A 23605-nucleotide genomic window follows, 5' to 3' on the forward strand; every position below is an offset into this window, starting at 1 on the left:
AAGGTGGTCTACATTATTTCTTACTCCTGGATCTAAATGTGAATATTGTTCTTTGCTATTAAAAGTATAAAATCATGCAATTGTGTTAGAAGTTATTTTGGAAATAAAGCCATTCCATTTTTTTTTATCCAAAGCAGGAACTGCAATGCAACACATTACTATAAAATACACAATTGTTTGCTGCCCAGACTCTGCTGAGGTATCTCCAATTTAACTAGGATCTCCAAAACAAAACAATCCTCACCAGTTAGAAGATTCTTAGTGCTTCTTTCAATTTCATCCATTCATTATAGCCTTTTCTTTCTGGACCCAGAGAACTACTCTGATTCTTTGTTTGCATGACTGTCTTTCAAACACTAATATGTTTTAATCCACCAATGATGATATTTCTCTTAATAAATTTTAATACTGTCTGAAGAAATGAAAATGATAAAATAGTAAAACTAAATTGCTTGGATAGTAAATAAATGTCACAATGCTAATAGAATAAAGACACATGCATTCTGGATTTTATCAAATTCTAAAATGCCTAGAAGAGAAATATCTTAGCCTAGTACAAGAAGGGCACTGCGATGTTTCCTAACTCAGGAGTCCACAACACGTAGACCACGGACTGTCACAAGTGAGCAAAGCCCCATCTGAGTACATGCGATATCCAGGCAGTATGGAAAACTACCCCCACCACCGGTCCATGGAAAAACCGCCCTCCACAGAACCAGTCCCTGGCACTCTAAAAGGTAGGGGGCCGCTGTCCTAGATGGAAAACAGATGGCTGGCCTCAGATGGAGAAAGGTTTAAAGGTTTAAAAGGACAGCAATGGAACCCTGAGTTTGGTTTAGAAATGGTTTAGAACCCAATATAGCTGATACCTTAATATTCTGTCGACCTATCCTAATTAGTACAGTAGAAGTACAATTCTGGATTACTAGGCTATTTTCAAAAAATAACTCTAATTAGAACAATAGGAGTAATCTGAGTGAATAAAGTATTATACCTGAATCCAGACAAGATTATTTGTACATTTATTTATTTATTTATTTATTTATTTATTTATTTATTTATTTATTTATTTATTTCAATTTATCAGTCACGCCCTCTCCGCGAAGGGACTCGGAGCGACGTACAATCAAATATAAAGGCATGTGGCATGGAGGAGGTAAATACAGTAGTCCCAAACAGCATAACTGACATTTCAGAGAAAGTCAATTCCAGATTGAATATCATTCACTTAGGGAGACAACCTATCTCCCTCTCATAGTATTTCTATCTTATCGAGGCTGCATTTTAACATACTGCCTATCAAATGGCTTCCAGTCAGCTAGGCAAGAAACTGAAGGACCAAACTTCCAAGGACACCACATTCCAGTAAGTAGATTTATTATTAGTTAATGACCTCCACAGCAAAAGAATTCCAGAAGACTGCTATCCATCCTGTAGAGCCAAATAAAATCAGGGTTTAAATTTTGGCACCTCTCCGCATAATATAATAGGCTAGAATGTACAGGCTTTGGATGCAAACTGACAATTCTGTAATTCAGGAATCAGCGATGACCCAAATAATAAATCAAACCTGCATCATTTATATGCAACAGATTTAACAAAACTGCATGTCACATGAGAATACTGATGTTCACTTCTTTTATGGAAAAGTAGCCACAATTGGTGAAATTTAGTTTAGAGAAATAATCACTGGGGTGGGGGGGTTGCTTTTGTTTTCTCTTCTCTATTCAAAATTGGCATTATCCAACCTCTAAACTGCACCTGATTTTTTTTTCTTGCAGAAGGTTCACCATCATGGCCTGGCTTTGGTGCATGCATTCTAATTTGCTTTCTTGAAACAACTCATTTGAATCAAGTTCAACTCCTGATGAATTGCTGATCATATCTGTTAGATATTAGCATATATCGCTGTAAGTCTCCACTCAGGTCCGCCGCTAGGGCGGGAACAAGGGATCGTTCTGATTGGACGAGAGGTGTACCTGATCCCTATAAAAGGGGAACTCTCAGACCACACACTAAGCTGGATCACTACTACTACTAATAAAGAGCTGTTAAGTCACTACTTGTCCGGAGTCTGTTCTGTCGTTGCCCGAATCTAACACTGGCGACGAAGGTGGGATCGAGAGACAGATAGGACGAAGAAGCTACCTCCAGAATCCAAGGATTCGATCCAGCCTAGGAATTCGGCGGAAATTCCGGCAGCCATCTCAGCACGGCAAATTCAAACGCAGACAAGATGGCGATGCACACTCCTCCAGCTCCATTCGACCCAATCGCCGATCATTGGGAATCCTACATGCTACGGTTCGAGTGTTTTCTCGAGGCGAACGACTACGCAGGAGTACCGGACTCTCGAAAGAAAAACATATTCCTGAGCTACTGCAGCCGAGAAGTTTTCGAAACGGCCAGAGATCTCTCAGAACCAACACCCATACAGGCGGTATCATGGGCGGCGCTACAACAGACATTACAAACACATTACGCGCCAAAACCTTCCCGCCACGTTCGCCGCCAGGAATTCAACACGAGGAACCAGAAGGCGGGAGAATCAATCAACCAATATGTTGCAGCGCTCCGAAAAGCGGCAACGCATTGCGAGTTCAGGGATCTGGACGAGCAAATCCTGGCGCGACTCATATGCGGGTTGAGAGACATTTCTCTACAAAAACGGTTGTTGGCCACACCCAATTTAAGCCTACAGATTGCACTCGATGAGGCAAGAGCTTCCGAATCAGCGGACAGATCATCCGAGACCATACAACGCGGATACAGCGCAATCCAGACCGGAACCAGACACACCAGAGTACACTATGAGGACACCGATCAAGAGGTCGAGGACAGCGAGTTCGAAGACAGCCATCGTATGCGGAGCAGTCCCACAAGACCGGTGGGTAAACCCAAATTCCGTTTGCCACCATGTGCAAGTTGCGGAGGGAACCACCCCCGGTCTACCTGTTGTTTCAGGAACGTTGTTTGCTCCCATTGCGACAAACTGGGGCACATCGCACGAGTGTGCCAGAGCGAAGTCCCTGCCTCACAACGATAGCCTCTGATGTACCGCCAACAGAAGCCCAACCCAGGGGCTTGGCGAAAAAACAAAGGGCGCCCAGAGAGAAATCAAAGGGAGTTTGCCGAGAGAGAATACACACAAAGAGCTGAGAGGGCATACTACCAGACGTGTTCAGCCCTGGTCTGGGTAAGTATGTGGGTAAACCAATATCATTCAATCTAGACCCCAACGTGGCGCCAATCCGACTCAAACCTAGAAGAGTGCCTTTTGCGCTCCGTCCCAAGATTGATAGAGAGATTGATAAGCTCGTAGAACAGGGGATCCTTGAACCGGTGGATCACGCGCGCTGGGAAACCCCCATCGTGACCCCAGTTAAACCAGATGGGTCAGTCCGCATCTGGGCGGACTATAAATGCACAATTAATGTCGCCCTACAACAGAGCGCGTATCCTGTGCCCATAGTCCAGCACCTATTGCACTCGTTGGGGCCAGGAAAAATATTTGCAAAATTAGACATGGCACAAGCTTATCAGCAGTTGCCTGTGGATAGCGCCACAGTGGAGGCCCAAACTATAGTGACACACAGGGGTGCTTTCAAATGCAACCGGTTACAATTCGGCGTAAGCATCGCTCCGGGTCTATTCCAAAGCGTCATGGAACGGCTTTTACAGGGGATACCAGGAGTCGTCCCCTATTTTGATGACATCTTGGTGTCAGCTGCAAACGAGGAGCAACTACTAAAACGTGTTAGAACTGTTTTGGCCAGAATCAGAGAAAAGGGTCTCCGCCTTAAAAAAGAAAAATGTCAAATTAATGTGCCTAGCGTAGAATTCCTGGGGTATAGAATCCCAGGAATTCTGTTGGGTATACACCCAACATCGAAGAAAATTAAGGCGATCCAGGACGCCCCCACACCACGAAATCAGACCGAGTTGCAGGCATTCCTCAGGCTTCTTAACTTCTACAGCGTTTTTCTAAGACAGAAAGCTACCGTCGCTGAGCCGCTACACCGACTCCTCGCCAAGAACGCGAAATGGACATGGGGACACACCGAGGCAGCAGCCTTCGCCGCAGTCAAGCGCCTGCTCACAACCGACTCGTTACTCAGCCAATACAGCCAAACACTACCACTGATATTGACCTGCGATGCATCACCTTTCGGCGTCGGCGCACTTCTCAGCCACAGAATGCCAAACGGAAACGAGGCGCCCATAGCGTTCTACTCAAGGACTTTATCATCGGCTGAAAGGAACTACAGCCAGATGGACAGGGAAGCGTTAGCCGCTGTGGCAGGAGTCAAACGTTTCCACGAGTATCTCTATGGCCACGATTTTGAACTCATCACAGACCACAAACCTCTGCTTGGTCTTTTAGTGGGAAACCGCCCCACACCAGTCTCACTCTCCCCACGCATGACCAGGTGGACTGTTTTCCTGGCTGCATATTCCTACAAACTGATACATCGACCGGGTTCCACACTAGGTCACGCAGACGCACTCAGCCGTTGCCCACTTCCAGAACTATTAACAGACCCCACTCCCGAGATACCGGTTTTGTTGATTGACTGTTTGGACTCAGGACCAGTTTCTTCTTTGGACGTTGCCAGATTTTCGGCTAAGGACAATGTCATCAGACAAGTACAAACTTGGGTATGGAGGGGGTGGCCAAAGGGAATGTGGGACCCGAATTCAAACTGTTTTGGTCAAAACGCGATGAACTGTCGGTTTTACAAGGTTGTTTATTATGGGGGGATCGAGTTGTTGTTCCATACGCGTTGCGGAGAAATGTTTTAGAGGCATTACATGTTGGGCATCCGGGGATCGTAAGGATGAAGGCGTTAGCTCGGAGTTACGTTTGGTGGCCAAACATGGATAAAGAGATAGAGGAATGGGTAGCCACTTGTGATCCATGCCAAGAGTCTAGACCAGCACCCCCTGAAGCGCCCGCCACAGAATGGGACAAACCGAAAGCACCCTGGTCATGAATACACATTGATTTCGCAGGACCAGTCCAAGGGCAAACGTTTCTAATAGTTGTGGATGCATACTCCAAATGGTTGGAAGTAGTCCTAATGACTTCAATCACGGCAGAGGCAGTCATTAAGGTACTACGGCGACTTTTCGCCACTCATGGCCTGCCCGACCTCCTGGTCTCAGATAACGGGCCCCAATTCACGGCCATGCAATTCGAAACATACCTAGCAAGTCAGGGAATTCGGCATGCCCTTGTCGCGCCATTCCACCCGGCCTCGAACGGACAGGCGGAAAGAATGGTGCGAGCTGCAAAAGAGGCCCTTGCTAGGATGGGCCCAGGTGATTGGCAAACACGAATTGACCATTACCTACTAATCCAGCATATTACCCCTAGCGCCACGACGGGTAGGAGCCCCGCTGAACTCCTCATGGGCCGCCGTCTACAGTCTCACCTGGACCGACTTCACCCTAATTACTCTGCCACATCACCCCCAGACTCTACAAGCAAAATTCGGAGTTTTAGCATAGGGGATTCAGTATACGCCCACAACTATGCAGGGGGAACACTGTGGATGCCGGCAAGGGTAATTGGTATCACGGGTCCACGATCATACTTGCTGGAACTAGAGAACGGTAGACATTGGAAAAGGCACATAGACCATCTCCGGGGCCGCCTGGCGCACTCAAACCTGCGATCGGCTAACGAGGACTATATTCCGTCGGAAAGTCAGCAACTCGAGAGCCCGAACACAGAAGACTACAGCACCCCGGAGCCTAGAGTGGAACCGGAGATCAACGACGAATCGGAACAGCATCCGAGCGAGGAAAGCCTTCCACCTCCTGACTGCGGAACGGAACAAGCAGAGCAAGCTGATCTCACGCCCACTCCAACTCAACCCGAACTCCGACGATCCACCCGTGTAAGACAGAAACCGACATATTTAAAGGACTTTGTTACTAACTGGAACACTCCGTCTAAGAAGGGAGGGGTGTTAGATATTAGCATATATCGCTGTAAGTCTCCACTCAGGGCCGCCGCTAGGGCGGGAACAAGGGATCGTTCTGATTGGACGAGAGGTGTACCTGATCCCTATAAAAGGGGAACTCTCAGACCACACACTAAGCTGGATCACTACTACTACTAATAAAGAGCTGTTAAGTCACTACTTGTCCGGAGTCTGTTCTCTCGTTGCCCGAATCTAACAATATCCATGCAATTTTCTTCATAATAGCATGGAAGTGATTTGCCCTTGTCTTACCTTTTTGCAACTATACTGAAGAAGCCCCAATGTTATTGCCTATCAAAATTTATTTATGTACATTTTTAAGTAAAATGGGAGTAAACTGTTTAATTAAGGTCACTCCCCAAATTCAAATAAATTGATCTTTTAAGTCATTAATGCAGCTTGAGAAATGAACCAGTATATACACATTTTCTTTGCTTGCAGATTAGCAAAGTTAAATCTAAATATTACTGGATTTTTTTCACATGATGAAATTATTTATGTCTTTATTTTGCTGTGCTTATATCTCAATTATAATCCTAATCCTTATTGCCTAATCTTTATTCTTTCATTTGAGAGCTCATGTTTACTATATTTAAGCACCCATTCTTTCAAATTACAAAGATTTAGAGCTCTATGCTTAGTCAAATATCAATAAGCTTTACTAAATCAAATTCTATTGACATGAAAAGTTTAATAAAGGTTCCGGGCATGGACTTTCAAGACTGTCAACTACTGGATAAAGTTCAGACAGATAAACATCTGAGAGAAAACTGACACTATCCTAGATTTGTTGAAATAAAATGAAAGAATGAATGTAATCTTTATAACAAGTTAACTTCCTAGGAACAGGATATTTTCCAAAGAGTTTAGGAATATAGTATTCTAGAATATAGACATATGTGCTCCTTATGTTTCCATGTTATAAGAATCTTGTATAGCTGGGTAAATCAAGACCTTTGGGACCTTGAAGAGATGTAATCAAAAGCAGTACTGGGCTAAGTACAGAGTACTATGCCGCAATACAACCAAGGGAGGGAAGTAGGAAGTTAAGTGGCCCAGCTCTGATTCTTTGATAACATAACATTATGCTATATCAAGCTTCATTAGTTTGAAACTAGTATGGATTAATAGATGATCACATCGTGAAAGAGGCATGCATATTAACAACGTCCTCATTAACGGTACAAGGTGGTAAACATTTGCATTTCTTAGTGACTTCCATGCAGAGGGTAAAAACCCTACATCTTCACTTCTAGCTCAAAGAAGCATGAATACACAGTTGCACCACCTAAGCTACAAACTCTAAATGCAAATAGAGATAGTCTTTGACTTACAATAATTTCTTTAGTGTCAATGGCACTGAAAAAAGTGATTTATGACCGTTTTTCACACTTACAACCATTAACAGCATCACAATGACCACATGACCAAAATGTGGATGCTTGACAACCGACTCATATTTATGACAGTATCCCGGGGTCATGTGGTCACATTTAGCAACCATCTGACAAACAAAATCAATGGCAAAGCCAAATTCACTTAGCCATGTTGTTAACATAACAACTGTAATGATTCATTTAATAATTATGGCAAGAAAGAGCAAAACACACTTAACTGTCTTGCTTAGCAACATAAATTTTGGGCTCAATTGTTGTCATAAGTCAAGGGCTACCCGTATCCCTCCAGCTGTAAAAATAATAAGCTATACCTATACCTTCTTCTTCCCTTGGCCCTTCTTCTAATATAAGCTTATCTTACACCATTGCCAAAATATTTAAATCAAAATAACACATGTAAAAATATTGTGAACCCTCAAAAGCACTATAGTATTAAACAAGAAATGTATCCTGGGACGACACAATAGATCCTCTTTCTTTAATGTACAGGAATTTCTTCCACTTATCTTTGCTTGGAAAAATACTCAGAAAATCTGAACCCATGCATGCAGTCTGGGATGAAAGAGTCCATGACTGCCACAACAGCTTTCTTAACTTGCTATAAGGGTCTAGCTCATTGTATCTCATGAAGGAAACTAATGCAAAACACCCTCTCTTTTAAATATTATTATTAACTATGTCTGTCTTTATCTGTGAAAAGCCTGGGCTATATAACATATAAAGGTATAAATCATTAATGGATTCAAACTTCTGTCATTTCCACATCCAGTCCTCATTTGATTCCACAAAGGACAGTTGAGAGGGAATTATTAAGCTGTGTCAGCAAAGGCAATTACCTCCAGTGCAGTAGAAGGCTTCTTTTTAAGTTCTTCACATTTTCGGAATTTGCAAATCTGATGTCCAGTTTTACGGTTCCTACAACTGCTGCACTGCTCACAGTTTATTCGTCTTCTGCAAGGAGGACACATGCCACATCGTTTTCGTTTCTTTTTCCCTGAATTGATCGCAGATGCCAATTCATTCTGCATTGGGTACTCTGCTAAGCCAGCCATATGGAGTGCACTTTCTGCCAAAAATACACCAGCAGGAGTCATAATGAAAAGGCCAGGGTTGATGGGAAAAGCCCCCAGGTAAGGAAAATCAGATGGGTTGTTCATTGTTTCAGCAGTCGAGACAGCTTCTATGTCTGAGATGCCCGTCCCATGGTCATTAGGCAGGGGGATGTGCTCCTGGACTACTCTTTTGAGCAACTCTGTAGACTGAGCAAACTGTTGCAAGATGTTCTGTCCTTCCAAAGAAATATCTGATTTGCTCAACATGTCAGAGATGGTTTTGTGCTTTGAGGTAGAATTGCTTTTTTCCATGATTGCCTCACTGCTGTTGGCCATAGGGACACATTTCTCTGAATGTTCACTTAATGAGCTGCTGCTACCAAAAGCAGAGTAATGGGAGAGTGGTCGAGACTTCTTAAGACTTTTGTTCAAAGGTTCACTAATTATCCCACTTTTGTTCCTTCTTTCCAAATTGATTGAGGGCTGAGAATCACCAGAATTGTTGCTTTTTTCCAACAAGCCTGGCTTGATACCAGCATCTTGATGGGCATCAGGATCAGACATCTTTCTTTCTCGCTTTTTTAAACAAAAGGACCAGACAAAGCAACCAGCTCACTTACTGTAGAAAATAATCAATCACAATAGTAAGAGCAGTAATCACAAAAAATGGAAGAAGCAAGATCTGTCCTCAGTGTAATTTCACAGTCATTACAACATCTCCTGCAGGTTTCATATATCACATGTAGCTCTGAAAGTAAAGGGGAAAAAACAGAGAACAGAGAGGAGAGACGTTAGCAAACTGCTAAAAGTTAGAAACTGCTAAAACAAGTAGCTTCTGTATTAGTGTTCACTTAAAATTTCCCTTATAATAAAGTCAGGATGCATCACATAGTCAGAGCAGATATTTCCATGTGATTTGTATCATTAACCTAGATTTTACAGACCTTCATTGGATGACTTACCCTGTGATCTGACATTTCTTGTAAATATAGGTAGCAGACTGCAACAGTACAATACATGAGTAACAAGAAAGTAATTCAATTCTTTATTTGCAAACTTCTTGGCTCTACATCTTTCCTTCCTTTAAGGGTACTCAGAAGACCATTTCTCCTACAGGCGTTGTCCTTTACTGTATGTGACCGAGCAGGATAGTTATGAATCAGCCATTTCATATTAATTTAGGAAGAAGTCAGCTTCTATTATTAAAAACATAAATTCTAAATTGGGAAACAAGTGCTGAATTAAACAGCAATTGTTAATTTGCTATTTATTATTGCCCATTTATTTTTAAATGATAAATAATTTTTATACCTGAGAAGAAAAGAATCTGTGTGCAAATCCAATTCCAGCATTTCTACATAGGTCTGGGAAAAACTCCTGCCTGAGAGCTGTTATGAGTAGACAAGTTAGTTGAACAATTACTCTTACTGCATTAGACATGTTGTTCTATGGTAAGAGGAATGAGATATCTTATTTATTCAAAAAAACAAAGCTAGAATGAAAATGTATAGTTGGCAAGAATGTAATCTTAAGGTACTTAAATAATATGCCAGAATGAATGAAAGCTCAATGTATGTAAAAGTTCCTAATAACATAGATATTCTCTACTTCTAAATATAAATGTCACAAAAAACGTTTTTCACTCTCAAACAAAAGTGTGTGAAACCTCAAAGCTTTCAGGCTGCAGCATTGAATCTATGAAGGAGAAAATATGCAACAATGTTTCAGATTTTCATAATGTCCAGTTTATGTCTTTGAATAGGAAATCAGACTTGCAGTTAAGACATTCATTCACATGAAAGGCAGCAATAAGTTTGCAAGAAGGATGCAAGACTAAAGAGATCTTTTCAGAGGCTATAATAATGGGAAAAGAATTCAGCAAAGGTTAAAGTAAAAAAGGCCAACTAACCCAGTGAAAACTTCAATACATCTTAGATCTCATTCTGAGTCAGCTTTATTTCTATTATATGCAAATAACCCATACTATGAAGTCACAAATAAAAACTATGCAAAAAGTATCTCGAAACTTAATTTATCTTTCTAGCTACTTGACAAATTGGTATTCCAGTCTGAAGTGATAACTGAGATAATGCAATTTCAAAGGTAAAATTCAGTCATTTGACTCATTGATAAGGCCCGCTTTCTTTAATTTCTCTTCAGAGGGCCCTGAAGCATTTGTAAACAGTAAAAGGTTTGCTGAATTTTTGAATGGGATTGAAAGTAAAGTATAAATATTCTGTAACAGGAAATCTCATAGCCAAGGCACAATGGCAGAGTCTCACTGTCAACCACAGTAACATAGAGAAAAGAACTTTTCACTTTCTTTAACTGTGACACTGTCACATTGTGAAAAGGAATAGTCACAAATCCAAAAGTGAAAAATAGAGATGTCAGTTTTCCAATAAGTTTTCTTACTCATATTAGTGTATCATCACCATATCCATACCACTGTATGCACTGATAGTTGAGATACATTATTTCAAAAAAAATGGATAAGAAATGAAATCTAGCCTATAGAACAAGCAAATGAAAAGATTTTCTATGTGGAAAAAATGTTGTATATACATGAAATATGTATATTTTTTTTTAAAAAGGATTTGGGCCAATGTTGCATCAGATGTAATAACGACACATTTGTTGAAGATGGTCTTTGTGTGCAATGATTATTTTCTTTTTCAAAACAAAACAATGGAATTATGAAAAAAATTGCACAGGTGCAATATTTGATTTCATATGCCTCATTTATAATAACACATAGCCCTAGTCATTTTGACCAATTTTATTTTAGAGTATATATATATATATATATATATATATATATATATATATATATATATATATATATATATATATATATATATATATATATATATATATATATATATATATATATATATATATATATATATATATATATATATATATATATATATATATATATATATATATATATATATATATATATATATATATATATATACACACACACACACACACACACACACACACACACAAATCCATCACACTACATTCATTTTCATTCTATATAAAATGTGCAATCAATTGGCTGGTATGTCCAAGAAATGTTATAATTTACACCTTTTCATCCATATATAATTTATTCCACATTATTGAGTATTAATTTTTGACTGCATTAAAGAAGATCATGAATACATTCACAGCATGTAACACTGAACTACCTAGCACACCTAAGTTACTTAGCTTTCCTCCCAAAAAAAAAGCTCTGAAAATGAGATACAAAATCCATTAAGAATTTTCCTTAATTTTATTTATGCTTAGCATGTTTTGTATGTTCTTTAGTCAGAATTAAGATTCATTCTCTGTGATAATTGTGAGAAGGACTTCAGTCTCTACCTACAGAGTTTAATTCATATGAAAACCATATATCTGTGCAATACTTAGAAAGTCTTCCAAAAAGCTGCAAAGATAAATAATACATTTATGCAATGTTTTACAGAAAGACTTAAAAGTATGCTACCTTGGCATGTGTGTTTTAATTTTTGCTATCTACGAAAAGGTTTTGACTAAAAAACACAACTTTAGTAACACAAACTCATACAGTAAGAATTACTAAGATTATTAAACATTATGTGATTATAACTCTGAAGTTCAATATTGTACTAGAATGCTCAGACTGTTACATAATTTTTTTCATTCAGCATTTTGAATAAAACCTTGTTTCTGAAAAATGATTCTTATTCAAAAAGGAAAAAATATTCAGTAATTGATTTTTCTTCTGAGAGTTCCCGATTATGCACAGTTGTTCCGCTCGGAGAAAATGGTAACTAGGATTATTTTTTCTGGATTTTTGAAATTTTTTCCTTAATAAGTTAGTACCTTAAACAGCCTCTGTAATTCTGACTCCAAGAATAAATCCCAATGAATTCAGTAAGTAAAAAGTAAAGGTTGCCTTGATTCTTGCTGACTGCATTCATGTAGTCTTCTTAAAGCAAAAATCTATTATTATTATTATTATTATTATTATTATTATTATTATTATTATTATTATTATTATTATTATTATACGATTATATCACAGTGGCCAGTTGTTTCGCCGGATTTGGCATTGATTACTAGTCGGGCCCCACCCAGAGGCGACATTTGCTATTGGTGGTAACATGTTGAATTTTTGCCTTTATGCAGATTGTGGCTAAGGCTTGTTCTTCAAGCTGCCAAAACAAAGCCTGTTCCTTTTTTGAGTACTCCTGATGTTAACCAGTTCCAAGTTAGTTTTTGGTCAGCTTTGCCTTCAATACTTTTCAAGTATTGGCCATACATAGCTTTGCTTTTCCAATTTTCAGTTCGCTTCTCAATTACTTCTTCCTTATATTCAGCTTTTAACTTAGTTGTCTTCAAAAGGCCTATTATTATTATATCAACAGAATTGTATCACAGCGGCCAGTTGTTTCGCCGGATTTGACGTCGTAACGTATTTTCGTAATATGTGTGCGGATCCAAGCAGTGCAGCCTTTTGCATTTGACTGATGGTGATTTTGTCAATTTTTAACTGTTTTAAATGTAATTCCAGTGCTTTTGGAATAGCACCCAGTGTGCCGATTACCACTGGAATTACCACTGCTGGTTTGTGCCATAATCGTTGAATTTCGATTTTTAAGTCCTGGTATTTTGCAATTTTTTCATATTCCTTCTCGGCGACCCTGCTATCACCTGGTATTGCGATGTCTATGATTGTAACCTTATTTTTCTCAATCAGTGTGATGTCTGGTGTGTTATGCGCTAGTATTTTGTCTGTTTGTATACGAAAATCCCACAGGATCTCGACCATCTGATTTTCGGTGACTTTTTCAGGCTTATGTTCCCACCAGTTTGTTGTTGTTTTAATATTATAATTTTTGCACAAATTCCAGTGGATCATTTATGCCACTGAATTGTGCCGCATTTTATAGTCAGTCTGTGCAATTTTTTTACAGCAGCTGAGTATGTGGTCAACAGTTAGGCCTATTATTATTATTATTAATTATTATTATTATTATTTTCTTCCAGAAGTTTTTAAACTTCTCAGTCAAGCCAACAGCCCTGGAATTCCTTCAACAAACTGTCATCTAAGGTGTTTACAATTTAGGTTTTGAGATAAATCAAGATTTGAGCTGTAGTGATGCAATAGTTAGAATGCAGTATTGCAGGCTGACTCTGCACACTGCCAGCATTTCAATCCTGAACAGCTCAAAGGTTGACTCAACCTTCCATCCTTCCTGGGTTGGTAAAATTAGGACCCAAGGTTGTTGGGGGCAATAGGCTGATTCTGTAAATTACTTAGAGTGTGTTCTATAGCACTATGAAGTGGTACATAAGTCTAGGTTCTACTGCTATTAATATTGATGGGTATGCCACCAGATAAGGCACTTCAATTCAACAGAATTCAGTCACAAAGCTGGCATACATTAGATAGAACAAATCTAACATCTAGCCTAGAAATGGCAATTTTAAAATAAGTCCCATCAAGATCAGTGAGTTTGGCCCAAGATAAATCTTTGGGCCATAAGATCCCATCTTTGTAAGCCCTCATCCTATTTGCCTAGTCTCATCTCACTATGGTAAGATGGTTAAAAGAAGCTAATGCATAATTCATGAACATGAAGTAATCTTCAGAATATACAGTACATCTGGAAAGTTACAAGAAATGCTTCCTTTTTATACCCACATGGCCTGCATTCATCTTAGCCAGTTCCAATGAGGATATTAAAAAATCGAGTGGAGGGGGGAAGCAGGTTACTGACTAATTAACTTTCAAGTTGCAAGCTTTTGCTGATATGAACAAACCAATCTGTAATCAAAACTAGAAGGTCCTGGAATTGGGAAGAAGGCAGGAAAAGATTTGTAGCAAGGTATTTATCTAAGGGGCATGCAAGAAACTAACCCTTCCTGCCTTCTCCCAGCTTCCACCAGTATACTATTAACAGATCCATTACGTACTGTAAGGTAACAACTGTACTGCACATGTTTTTATTGCTTGTTGGACTTGCAATCAAAATGAACTTATGAACAGCCTCAGGAACATAACTCAGTCCTAAGTAGAAGAAGGTCTGTACTTTTTTCAGCTACTCATCAATTCTGTGCTCTGTATTTTACTGCTCTTTCAAGACTGCTACTGAACAATGAGATGCTGACTATTATGAAACTAGAACATATCTAAGAATTCTTGGATTTCATGAAACCAACTCTACCTCCAGATTTCTCCCTTATAATAAATCTAGTAACAACTATGGTCATCATACCTTTTCTAACTAATAACCAGACTGAGGACAGAAACTAATTATTATAATTCTTAGGAAGAAACAATAGAGTTCAGGACTACAAAACTTGAAAATCTCCATTCCCACACCACTCCAGGGGAACGATACTACCATTTCCTCCTGATCAGCTGGGACTCGGGAAGTAGAGAATAGATGGGGGCGGGGCCAGTCAGAGGTGGTATTTACCAGTTCTCCAAACTACTCAAAATTTCCGCTACCGGTTCTCCACAACTGGTTAGAACCTGCTGAATCTCACCTCTAGTATCTAGGCTAATTGCCTAACACAATCACAGGTAACTTTCTATCCCATGGGGCTCAGCAGTATAACTGCGATCATATACCAGGGGACCGTATGTTTTTTTGCTACTTATATAATATGTCATTGGTTTCCCACAAAATGAAATAAGGAAATGATTTTTTAGATTGTTGATGGTTTCAGTATTCTTCAACCTTCAACTCTTCTCCTAGATATACCAAATACATCTAAATCAAATGGTTTTATTTTAGAAAAAACAGCTGTAAAAACATTGCAATTAGTTCAGTAGAGGCAACCAAACACAACTTCAGTTCTCTGATTTATTTTAAAGTGATTTAATTTGGTAAATTAATTGAAGCAATGATCTACCTTAGTATTTGAACCTGAAATGTAAACAGAAGCAGAAAGGTGTGTGGCCTGTTCTTCTATTTATCTCAGTACATTAAATGATATTCCATATGAAATCCATCCACAAATCTTCAGATTCCTCCCTGGATAATGAAACACAGAAAAAAATATTATTATGCATCAATCATTTCATGGAAACATATGCTTCTTATCTACAGTACATAATTAGTTCAGTTCCCATTGTTTATCAGCTAAAACTGAAGACTCACCTGTTCCGTTTAGCCGGCCTGGCCCATTTATAGTTTTATTCTACCTCCTGGCAGATATTTTAATTGGGTATTTTTAGGGTATTTAAATATTGCTTTTAATTACTTTACTTCAGATATGTACAGTTTCTTATTGCCTCCTCTTTGTGTTTGTATTTTCTATTTATTGATGTGTTTTTATTTGACTGTACACCGCCCCGAGTCCCTTTGGGGAGAGGGGGAGGTATAAAAATCTAAATAAAAGTAAAGTAAAGTAAAGTAAAAGTTCTCCCTCTTTAAAATTGTTAATTTTGGGCCCAACATTTAAAGCTATCTATCGTTTATTAATAGTTTGTTAAACATTATGGTGACAATATCTGTTAGTGATAATTTCTCCCTAGTCAGTTAAAATAATGTTACAAATTGTATATAAGATGCTGTCCTATCAGTAATATAACCCGAATACTGCCACATTACAGTCCTTTCCAGCAGCAATTTAAATAAGGTACAAAACCAAAAAGTAATTTATTTTGGGTCAATAGTGTTGGAGGAGGAGGAAGAGGAGGAGGAAAAAAATAGGGAGCAATGACAATAATTCAATAAGCAAACAAAGTTAACAAGTTAACTGTTCATCCCATCCAAAAGCCTTGTACCCACTGAAAAATGGCTATAATTTAGAGATTTTTGACAGATATGCAACTGAGCACCCACGAAAGTCTTTAGACATCACAGGGACAGTATGTTGTGAGATTTAGGAGAATGTCTAAATTACTCAGGAAAGAAAGTCTGCTGCATTACACCCTTTTAAAAGATTTCCCTTGTAAATCTAACAGGTCACTGAACCAATTAGATTACCCACTCAAATTTCATTACCAATGCAGGTGATAGCTAGAACTGTTTAAACACTGTAATGAGGCATCTTTACATCCTAATTCCAAACAAAAAGTAATATACAAGTTTAAATAATACATTAGTTGAAGTATGAAGGGCATAGTTGCTTGTAGGCTTTGTTCACAATGTTTCTCAACAAGAAAATTTAAAAAATAAGCCTAATGATTTTGTTTGTTCATTAATGAGAGCTTTCTATATATCTTAACTTTAATAAGACAATGAAGAGCCACCTTGTACTTACACACATTGAATTCCACTATCACCCCAGAATGCTAATTAAAATAAATGTTGGAATGATTTCTGATGAGTCTTAATATATTTTTGATTTTGCTACGTTTTTCAGCAGGCTTCAACAAGCATCCATTTTTTCCTGTTTGTTGCCTATAGGTTTTCTAGAAAATGGATGAATATTTATCCATAGTATCTCTAGCTTGTGAACTATAGCATAAAACCTTATGCATTTTAGTAAAATTTGTTACTTAGAAAAGATAGTACTGAATTATTTCTGATTAATGAAAAATAGCAAATGTTCTAGCTCTAGGCATCACAGCCAGAAACTTCGAAGAGCAATTAAATGTGCATATAGTAAAAATATATATCTTTAGAGTACCAACAGGTGGCAGCAATTTGAATATCTTGCCTGGGCCTAAAAGTTAACCAAGACTAAGCATGGTTAGTATTAGGATGGGAGACTATAGGGAATATCACAATAAAACAGATTGGTAAATTGAAAAACATCCTAGGAGGTGGCAATGGTATTCCACTTCCATACTGTGGTTAAGAAAAATATGACAGGTTGAATGTAGAGCTCCTACTTTTTGTACGTATTGCTAATATTCATGTTTTTCTGGGGAAAGTTTCTAAATCAGCTTAAACACAAAACAAAATAAGTGATTTATTGTATCCTATCTTTATTACTTTTACACATAGCTCAAGGGACGAACATATCCAACCTACCTTCCTCCTCCTATTTTCCCAACAACAATAACAAGCCTGTAAGGTGATTTGGGCTGAGCGAGAGACTGACCAAAAATTACCAAGCCGACTTTCGTGGCTACGGTTAAAAAAGTTTGCAGGATCCAATCTGGGTAGATCACCAGGACCAGAGGTTTTTGTTTTACTCCAGCATAACTCCAAAACCTCAGAAGACTAAACTTCTGGTCCTGGCGACCGACCTAAATTGGATCCTGCAACATTATTATGGGACACATATTTTTGGCTTCATTTGTAAAAAAAAAGTTTACTGGAATAGAGATAAGGAAAAAAAATTGAAAAAGTTGAAAACCTCTAAATCAGTGGTTCCTAACCTTTCTTTGGCTATGCCCCACCTAAGCATCTCTAAATTCCTGATGCCCCCCACTCCGTGGCATGTAATTCTTACTTTACTCAAAAAATGAACTCTACTCATGTGGAAGCCTAAAAGGCCATTAATTTGGTTTAAACAAGGTTCAAATTGCCCCTGTGGGACATGGGCCCCATGTTGGGAACCACTGCTCTAAATGCTTTATTTTAGAATAATAATTTAAGACCCTAGTCCTCATACACTGCTTTAGTCCTCACAAAGGCCTTTGATTACTTAGTAATACATTTATGCATTGTATCCTATAACTGATCTTCTACATCAGGGGTGTCAAACTCAAGGCTCGGGACCCAGATTCAGCCCAGGGGGTGCTTAGATCTGGCCCGCGGGGCTGCCCTGGAAACAGCAACAGACTGGCCCATAGTACCTCTGCTAATGAAAATGGAACTCCGTTTTTGCTGGCAGAGGGTTGAAGGAGGCCATCCCAGTCAAAAAAGGAGCTTGTGAGGGCCGTGGGTGGCAGAGGGTTGCAGGAGGCCATCACAGCGAAAAACAGCTCAAGAGCCCATTTTTGCTGGCAGAGAGCTCAGGCAACCATAGGCTCCCCAACACGAGTGAGGTTGAGCTGGCAATGCCCACTCCAGCCTCTCAAGGTCAAACATAAGCCTGATGCGGACCTCAATGAAATCTAGTTTGACACCCCTGCTCTACATCAAGGAATAACATTTGAAAGGCGTCTCAGCCCAAACAAACCTTCAGTCTCCACAAGTCTCAGAAACATGAGGGAGAGATAGCATGAGTTCGGAAAATGAGACTGAACAAACTCTGAAGGCAATCTATTGCTCCTGGCTATCTTCAGCATTTTTAAATATAATATCTAAGAGCAGAATATGCGTGCCTGCTCTCTTTTCTTCTTTTTTTAACCAAATTTAAAATCTAAGAGATTCCAGGTATTTATCGTTCCATTATATATTACTTGCAAGGCATTTCACAGGATTATTGATGCTTGAAAATGAGATATATATAATAATCATTCTTAAAAACAGATACATATGCTAATGGTCCCACTCAATATAATCAGCTTCATGCAAGAGGCCACCTAAAGAGGCTCAAAGACATTATTTTGCTGCTCTCACCAGATTTGCATACATAACCACAAATGGGATGTGAAAGAGAATAAATTCAGAGCTAGATTGAAAAAAGATGTTCGGCTGGTTAACACCAAATAACTCATTATACCCAATGTTAGGTTCCATCCTGATTAAGTCATGGTTGTTAACTACCAGGCCATACTCTAAATCTGTCTGATTTCAGCCTGGTGTCTATCCTTCATTCTCTCTCCAGACTCTAGTCTATCCTTCTAATCTAAGGTAAAATACCTTTGAAATAGTGGTGGGTTGCAAGCAGTACGTTCCGGTATGAGTATACCGGTGCCTGCCCGGAGCACCGGGTACCGTTCCAGTGCTCCGGAGGGCCCACCTGCCTTCCCGAGCTCCTTAACTGTATTTGAGTTCTTCCGCACTTCCGCGCATGGAGCACACGAAGCCTGTACGACGCTCCACCGAGCACCTGGAGCATCGCGGAGGTGTCGCAAGAGGTAAGGACGCATGTGCGTGCTGCGTGCATTCATGTAGTGAACACCGGGCCCTGTTGCAACCGTACCAGTTGCAATGGGATCCAGAACCCACCACTGCTTTGAAACCAAGAGTTAATTATTGACCATTCTGAGTGATAATTTTATAGAGGAGTGGCAGCTGCTGCTTCAGAAAAAAGGAAAGAGCTGCATCAGGCCAAAGAGACCACTTAGAACACAGAGGTCAAACTCGCAGCATCACATTGCTGTCATGTGACGTTTCATGACCTTTTCACTTTGTAGAGCTGGGGTGGGCGTGGCCCGCGCATGACACATCCGGCCCACGGACTGCCAGTTTGACACCCCTGACTTAGAAGGACCCATGTAGGCAGCTCCCAGTAGAGTTTCAGCTGAATCTGAATTGAGTTATTGGACAGTTCTTCCTCACCAGTTCAAATGATCATTACTTGAATAGCTTAACCAAAGAAGGTGAGGAAAGGAAAAAATAAGTGACAAGCCATTTAATTTGATTTAATAGATTCTGATGTAATTTGCTATTTATACTAGTTCAGCACCTTGAAATCAACTTGCATTATTTAAAAATGAAACATTTGGGAGTTGTGAATCACTACAGAAAAGGCTCATTTTGTTTTAAGGAGAAAAGCAAAAGTTGAGTTTTCTGTAATAATTGCTGTATACACACATCACATGTAACAGGGGAAAAAAACCTTGAGTTTTGAAGTAGGAGTCACACCCAAGCAACATTAGTTTGGATCTGGATGCAGCATTCTATCAGAAATGAAGGATTTGTCTTAAAACCACTATAAATTTTATTCGTTTGATTGTACTGCTGGTAATAATATTGTAACTGCAATAGTGAAGATTTGAGGTATTAATTACAATCACATTTATAAATTGCTCAAATCCAGTGAAAGGCTGCTCTGAAGTACCCTATTTTTCGCACTATAAGACACACTTTCCCCCCCCCTCCCAAAAAAAGTGGGTGAAAATGTCTGTGCATCTTATAGAGTGAACAATGCCAAAGCACCACCCACCTGCCAGCCCCCACCCTTCAGATCTCTGCCTCCCAGCAATTTGCTTCCTTGCAGCAAACAGTCTAGTCAGCTTCATCACAGCCTGATTTAGCACGAGTAGCTGATTTGGTGGTTGGATTGGCCTCCTGGAATACCGCCGATCAGCTGTTCCAGGCTGCAGGGATCACCGCAATCCATCGCCACTGCCAATCACTGCCAAATGGTGGTGGCAGTGGCAGTGGCAGTGGCAGTGATCAGCAGCGACTGCGATCCCCGCTGCCTGGAATGGGCCGAAAATGGGCCACGTGGAGGCCAAAAATGGGGCACGCAGAGGCAGAGTTCAGCTAGCCCCGCAGACTGAAACGGCTGATCGGTGGTATTCCAAGAGGTTGATCCAACCACCAATTGGCTGCTTGTGCTAAATCAGGCTTATGTTAAATCAGGGTGTTTACTGTTTGCTGCAAGGAGGCAAATTGCTGGGAGGAAGCAGAAGATTTTTTTTCTTGTTTTCCTCCCCAAAATCTGGGTGCATCTTATGGTCTAGAGCCGGGATAGTGAAACTGTGGCACGTGGAACCATTTGTCAGGGCACGCGAGGCGTTGCCCTGTCAGCTGGCCAGTGCGCATGCATGCACTGGCCAGCTGAGTTCAGCCTTTTTAAAAGCCATTTTTCGCCCTCCTCAGGCTCCAGAGGCTTTATAGGAGCTTGGGGAGGGAGAAAACAGCCTCCCCCCCCCCCAGAGGCCCTCCGGAGGCTTCAGGAGGTTCCCTGAAGCCTCCAGAGTACAAAAAAACGGCCCTACAGGCAAACCGGAAGTTCGGGAATGGAGTTCTGGTTTGCTCGTAGGGCCGGTTTAAGCCCTCCGGAGCCTTCAGGGAAGCCTCCTGAAGGCTCTGGAGGACTGAAAACGGCCCTACGAACAAACCGGAATTGATTTCCGATTTGCTCGTTGGGTTGTTTTTCATCCTCCGGATCCTTCAGGGAAGCCTCCTGAAGGTCCCTGAAAGCTCTGGAGGGCTTAAACCGGCCCTACGAGCAAACTGGAAGTCCATTCCTGAACTTCTGGTTTGCCCTTAGGGCTGGTTTTTTGTGCTCCAGAGGCTTCAGGGAAGCTCCTGAAGCCTCCAGAGGGCCTCCAGGGAGGGCGGGGAAGCTTTTTTCACCCTCCCCAGGCTCCTATAAAACCTCTGGAGCCTGGGGAGGCAAAAAAAGGATGCAAAAATGGGGGGGAGCATCTGTCACGCACGCATGCACGCTAGGGGGGGTCACACATTGCATTATGGGTGCGGCATGGCCGCGCATGACCCCCCTGCTTATGACACATGAGCCAAAAAAGATACACCGTCACTGGTCTAGAGCGTCTTATAGTGCAAAAAAATACAGTACATTATATAAATTAATATAAACTATTATGTGTATATGAAAATTACAATACAATACAATAGTAGAGTTGGAAGGGACCTTGGAGGTCTTCTAGTCCAACCCCCTGCCTAGGCAGGAAACCCTATACCGTTTCAGACAAATAGCTATTTGGGGGACAAGCTCTATAATTCGTTAAGGCACAATTATTCTCCTTTCAAACACCTAAACTAAAGGCAGATGTGTTGCATTGAGCAACCCTACAACAGGATAAAACTTTTCCTCCACAAAATTATGGCAGAACTCAGACCTAATACAACAAGAGGCACTAACAAACACTACAGACAACCTTAGAAAACCATAAAAATATTGTAGTTGTGCCTATTAGGATTCCCAGAGACTAGTACTACTAGGTACTATGATAATTGCATTTGAATGGGTTTTTTGGAGTGTTGATTCTGTAACTGCAAAAAGTATACTTTTATCTTTCTGAAAAAGCCTTTGCATATATCACCCTTTATAATATTTCTATCTTTAGTTTTATAAATGACCCAGCTGAACATTTACTTCACTTGTAATTATATTTCATCCCAAATTTTTCTAATAATTATTTTATCAAATCAATAATAGAAATATTAAAGAATTCAAGACTTACGTTTAAATCTTAAATGTTAAGATCATTTTTGCTGTTTGTTACTCAGTTCCCCTTGTTTCTTTTCCCTCTTTTACTCTTAACATATTCACAAACCATTTTATTGTTCTCAACTTCTCTCTTTAAACTCAGCTGCTTTTTTTCCTGATACTCCACAAATCCAGAATCCCTGAATGCATATTTATTGATAAGCTAATTCTCATTCTGCCTCCTATATGATTTTTGTTCAATAGCCATTGTTAGTAGTCTTTTGATATCGCCACACTGGCATCTTCCTCTGTCTCCCAGCTGTGACACCAGCTGCTACTGTTACTTCTTGAAGTTCGCAAGGTAGAAGAAATTGTTATGAGCTACCTCAAGAAAACACTGAACTCATTCAAGTGGGATATATCAAATGGTTACTTTTTTAAAAATAGCTAATTTCCTAATTGTGACACTTTCTATTCTGCTAAATGCTGAGTGACATCAGAATTGGGGTGGCACTCAGAGTCAAAACAATTCTGAATGCAGCCAATGGACTGGCATGCTGGCAATTGGCTGCCAACAGCATTATATTTCTTCCAGCTGGCATAGGTGCTGAAGGACAGTAAAAGTATTTCATAGGTATGCAAGGAGAAATTATTCCTGTTGGTCCAGAATCTATTTATTGGCTGCTACTCTCAAACATCCCTTTTCCGGCAATACTAATTCACAGCCCACTTCTTTAGACACTGGAATCCTATCCTGCTGAAAGGCCCGACAAGTTTGTTTCTAGATAAATGGTTATGAAAACATGTCCTACTAAAGAGGAGATGATCCTTCAATTGTCATTTGTAACATAGAAAATACACAATGAGACATTTCAGGCCATCATGATGAACTGAGTAAGGTACTCCAACTTAGTCTTCAAGTAGTGATACTCTATTGTTATGGTGTTAAGGTGGCCTTATTTGTGAAACCCCAGGCAGTTTACACCCCGGCAAGAGAGATGAGAAAATAGGTCTTCTTTCAAATCTGGTAGGGTTGGAATGTCGTTGACAAAGCATATAGGTTGATATGTGATTGATGCTTATGAATACTTTTCAATACATACACAGTACACATTACAAATTAACAGTATCACATCCCGTGATCTTTTTTCTACAAGGAACAAAAAAAATAGAATTTTAAAAAATATTGTTTGAAGTGGGCTAAATAGGAGTTTAGAATAGGAGTTAGAATGAACCTAGAATAGGATAAACCTAGGTTTATTCT

The 23605-nt window shown here is 39.8% G+C and overlaps 1 protein-coding gene across 12 annotated transcripts in view; it reads right to left on the minus strand.

The window, feature by feature from the left end:
• The window catches only part of CXXC5 (CXXC finger protein 5), a 134284-nt gene that overhangs the window by 23607 nt on the left and 87072 nt on the right, over positions 1 to 23605 (minus strand). For all 12 annotated transcript variants that reach the window (XR_014175157.1, XM_081950082.1, XM_081950085.1 and 9 more), the window contains exons 2-3: positions 15340 to 15461; positions 8224 to 9187 (exon numbers count right to left, since the gene is read on the minus strand). Coding sequence is in view for 11 of the 12 variants with exons in the window: in XM_081950082.1 (XP_081806208.1) it covers positions 8224 to 9003 (780 nt within the window). In the remaining variant the exon portion in view is untranslated. The remainder of the gene's footprint in view (positions 1 to 8223; positions 9188 to 15339; positions 15462 to 23605) is intronic.

The sequence above is a fragment of the Natrix helvetica genome (assembly GCF_964273705.1).
Source record: "Natrix helvetica genome assembly, chromosome: 4".
NCBI lineage: Eukaryota > Metazoa > Chordata > Lepidosauria > Squamata > Natricidae > Natrix > Natrix helvetica.